The sequence below is a fragment of the Orycteropus afer genome, unplaced genomic scaffold (assembly GCF_000298275.1).
Source record: "Orycteropus afer afer isolate SDZICR_OR568_19922 unplaced genomic scaffold, OryAfe1.0 scaffold00061, whole genome shotgun sequence".
NCBI lineage: Eukaryota > Metazoa > Chordata > Mammalia > Tubulidentata > Orycteropodidae > Orycteropus > Orycteropus afer.
In genome coordinates this window covers 723,586-727,522 of record NW_006921648.1, presented here as the reverse complement: position 1 = coordinate 727,522, position 3,937 = coordinate 723,586, and the positions used below count along the sequence as shown (strand labels likewise).

The 3,937-nt window shown below is 64.7% G+C and overlaps 1 protein-coding gene across 1 annotated transcript in view; it reads right to left on the bottom strand.

Annotated features, from left to right (window-relative positions):
* Positions 1 to 3,937, bottom strand: part of TSC2 (TSC complex subunit 2) — a 32,248-nt gene continuing 28,311 nt past the window's right edge. The window contains exons 32-41 of the mRNA XM_042780771.1: positions 3,105 to 3,235; positions 2,471 to 2,970; positions 2,221 to 2,296; positions 2,021 to 2,107; positions 1,287 to 1,473; positions 1,028 to 1,167; positions 631 to 709; positions 459 to 550; positions 254 to 352; positions 1 to 159 (exon numbers count right to left, since the gene is read on the bottom strand). Coding sequence (XP_042636705.1) covers positions 1 to 159; positions 254 to 352; positions 459 to 550; positions 631 to 709; positions 1,028 to 1,167; positions 1,287 to 1,473; positions 2,021 to 2,107; positions 2,221 to 2,296; positions 2,471 to 2,970; positions 3,105 to 3,235 — 1,550 coding nt within the window. The remainder of the gene's footprint in view (positions 160 to 253; positions 353 to 458; positions 551 to 630; positions 710 to 1,027; positions 1,168 to 1,286; positions 1,474 to 2,020; positions 2,108 to 2,220; positions 2,297 to 2,470; positions 2,971 to 3,104; positions 3,236 to 3,937) is intronic.

Sequence of the window (3,937 nt, the reverse complement as noted above, 5' to 3'; positions counted from 1 at the left end):
TCACACGAACTCTGTGAAGTCATCCACCGAGGAGATGAGACGCTTTCTCTGGCCAGTCTCATAGGTGGGCGTGGGCTCGGGCGGGGCTGGGGCATGGGCTGGGGGCTGCGTCTGTGCCAGGGGCAGGCTGGGGCTCAAGTAGCGGGCCTCCTCCCGAATCTGCAGGCAAGAGCACATGGGCCAACGGTGCTTGGTCTCGGGGGCCCCCTGCACTGCCCCTCCACCCGCCTGAGACAGCCCGCCGCATTCCTACCCGATGACGCAGCCGCTTGATGTGGCGCAGCCGGGCGATCCACTTGGAAGGGTAGATGTCAGTGGGGTTGGAACGGCTGTGGTGGACCTGGGAGGCCATCTGGGTGGGCAGAAACAGGCCACTAAGCCCGCCTGCCACCATGCCACGGGCCCCAAGCCTGCCCATGCCCACTGTGCTGTGGGCCCCAGGGCAGAGTATCACTCACGTTGGCATGCAGGGCCATCTGGCGGGCGACGAAGGGCAGGTTGCAGTCGGATATGATCTTGGCCACACTGGTGTCCACCAGGCCCTCCATGTCTGGGGAGGAGACACAGCTTGGCGGCTGTTCCCTCTGACCAGCCCCCCGACTCCCCACCTGCCCGGCTGGCTGAGCTCACCTTTCCGGCACTGCAGTGAGACGAGGTTGCACGCGTAGTCCAGGGGCGTGATGGTCACGTGCACAAAGTTGAACTGGCCCTGCGGACAGGACGGGGCTCAGCCAGGCCCCCGACAGCCCTACTCTGCTCAGGACGGCACTAGGTCAGCCCAGTGCTCCTCCCCGAGGCCCAACCCTGGCGGGTCTGGGACTGATGGCCCTGCCACCCTGCTTGGCTGAGGGACTCTCCCTGAGGCAGGCTGTCATCGTCCCAGCTCAAAAGGGACCCACATGCCTGAGTGGCTCTGGGTGGGGCTCTCAACTCAGAACCCTGCCCTGCCACGGGGATCCCACCTCAGCAGCAGGTGCGTCCCCAGACCTGGGGGTGGGACCGGGACCCCAAGTACTGTGCCCCACACCTTAATGGTGCCTAGCTTGAAGTCCTCGCCCGAGTCATTGTAGATGATGGACACAAAGTCGTTGCCCAAGTGGCGCTTCTTGTCACAGCGGTGTTTGTCCCCATCTTTGGTGGGCATCAGGGTGGCGATGTGGAAGACAGCTGTGGGCAGGAGTGAGGCTGGCTGGCTGTGCGAGCCCCTAAGGGACCTGCCCGAGCACAGCCCCAGACAAGGCCAGGCTTCTCTCCCCAGGGCCCACGGGAGGCCTGACAGACCCCACCTTGCATGATGTCGTCATGCCAGCAGTAGGTGAACTGGCCGTCCTCCCCGCCCACGTCCAGGCCGCCCAGGTACACCTTGTCCGGCTGGCAGTCCTTGAGCTCGATGAGTTTGCCCAGGCCTGTCAGGAACTCCGTGTACCTGTAAGAGCCGTGCTCATTCGAGAGGATGGCAAGCTCGCTGTTGCTCTGTGGGAAGGTGGGAGCAGAGCAGTCACCCAGGGCCGGCACCTCTGGGACCAATGCCAGCCCAGGACAGGAGGCGGCCCTGCCTTTGGCCATCTCTGACTCTGTGGGCAGCAACGCCCTGGCAAAGTTCAGGCGTCCTGATCCCATTCTCTCGATCCCTGGATAGTCGGCTTCACCCTGGCCCCACCCAGGCCCCGCCCATGGCACAACTGCTTGCGTCCAGGCAGTCACAGGTCTCTATCCTCGGCCACAACTGAAGAGCCATGCCACACAGCACCTAGGGCCTCCACACCCGCTGTTCAGCTCAGACTGCTCGTCCATCTCACCACCTGCTTGCTGCTGTGCCAGTGTCACCTGACCTGGGTTCCCAAGGCAGCCACCACTCCTTCTCTGACACCCTCCCCTACAGGGCTCATCCCAGCTCCCAGATCCACAGGGGCACGGCCGCCTGCCCCACAGCCTCTCAGGAACCAGTGCTAGCATTCAGCCCACCCTCCCCCAGCAAGACGACTGCCAGCCAGCCAGCCCTGCCCGTCAGCAGCCTCACCTGGCCCTCTCCCACGTACAAGACGGCGATTTTGTGTGTGTCATAGGAAGGGATCTGGTCGAGGAGTTGCACGGACCGCTCGAAGGACTGTAGCACATGAAACCCTGCCTGAGCCTGGGGAACAGGCTGTCCCCCAAGATCCCCTATCTATAGGGTCCCCCAGTCCCACAGGGCCCAAGGGGACTGCAGTGAGCGCCCACCTCATTGGGTAGCAGGATTGGCTTATTGGACTCGTCCCCAAAGAATGGTGAGTGGTAGAGCTGCAGGAACACAAAACTGCCGGAGGAAAGAGATGCGGTGGCTGGGCTCCGGGAACAGGCCCACAGTTAGCCCCAGGACAGCCTGGCGGTACCTCCTGCAGGGCACGAGGCTCTCACCTGCCTCCCCCCCGCCCGCCCCACCCACAGTCAAGCAGGACCAGCAGGTGGGTGGCAAGTCCTTGGGCCCCACCTGGGGTTGATGCCTGGCACCTTCTCTGCGTTGGAGGCAGCAGCTCGGCCCCGGAAGGCGTCCTTTTCTAGTCTCCTGCCCCTGCGCGACGGGGCCGAGTCAGAGATGGTGTAGCCTCGGGGCCGCAGGCCACTTGGGGAGCGTGGAGAGCCAGAGGACAGTGGTCCCTCGTGCTGGGCCGGTCCACGCGCCCGGCCCTCCTCGCCTGGGACCAGCCAGGTGGCACTCTCCCCATCCAGGGTCCCTGACTGCGACCGAGCCTTGGCCTCAGGGCTCAGCCGGCCCGAGTCAGCCTTGTCCCCGGCGTCCCCAAGGACGTCCTGCAGGGTCTGCAGCTCAGGTGAGGAGCTAGACTTGCTAAGGGGCTGCGAGGGCTGGAAGGAGAGGTCCAGGCAGGGACGGCCGCCCTCAGAGGACACGGCCCGCTCCATGGGGATGCCCCTGGCAGCCAACTCCTCGGGGTGCAGCAGCTTCTCCTCCTGGCTGGGTGTAGAGGACGACTGCAGAAGAGCCATCCACAGAAAAGCCTGGTCAGGAAGGGCCCTAAAGCCTGCCTGGGGCTTCCTTGACTGGCCCTAGGCCCAGCTGTGCCCCATATCCCAGGGCTGTGGAGCCCCCAAGGTGCAGCACTCACCCTGCTGTAAGCACCAGCAAGCCGGCAGCACCTGTCTGGGCCGGAGGCTGCCTCCAAGTCCTCCAGCTCAGGGGGCTCAGGAGACAAGTCCACCTCACCAGCACGTCCCTCCTCCAGAACCGCCGGAGAGTCTGGGAGGACACATGGCCGTGGGTGCTGGGGGCCGTGTCCCATGCACACGGCCTCAGGCACCACCCTTTGCCCCTGCAGTGCCCGGCCAGAACCTTTCCTAGCCGCTGTCTAGGCTGTGCCGCCCGCGGGGCCGACGGGACAGGATGCCCCAGAGGCCGCGGTGGGAGCCTGGGCACGAACAGGCTATCTCCTGAGCCCCGTGGCTGGGCAGCCGGGTCTTGTGTTCCTCCAGTGTCCTCTGGGACACTGTCGTGCTCTTCCCACAAAGCAGGCAGGACGAGCTTTCCCCACGGACAAGGCCCTATCCGAGACGGACCCAGGAAAGAGACCCTAGCTTCCTCCTGACAGCCCTGAGAAGAAGGTGGCCACCTAAGACGTCCTCGCACGCAAACACACGCTCGGTCAGCAGTCTGAAAAGCCAGGCCTGCTCTGAGTCCAAAGCAAACCCACAGCCAGCCACACCAGACAGGACATGGTGGCCAAATGGCACTCCGCGCCAGCGGTGGAATTCTGGTGAGGACAATCAGCAGTGGAGAGTCGACACAGCCCCGCAAACCCCCACGCGTATACACAATCCACTAGCCGCCCCAAGAAACCGGCCACACATTCCCCTGCCACACCAGGGGCCACAGGCAGAGACCAGCCCACAGGACCCGTCCCCACACTGCCCTGCCACACCGGGGGCCACGGGCAGAGACCAG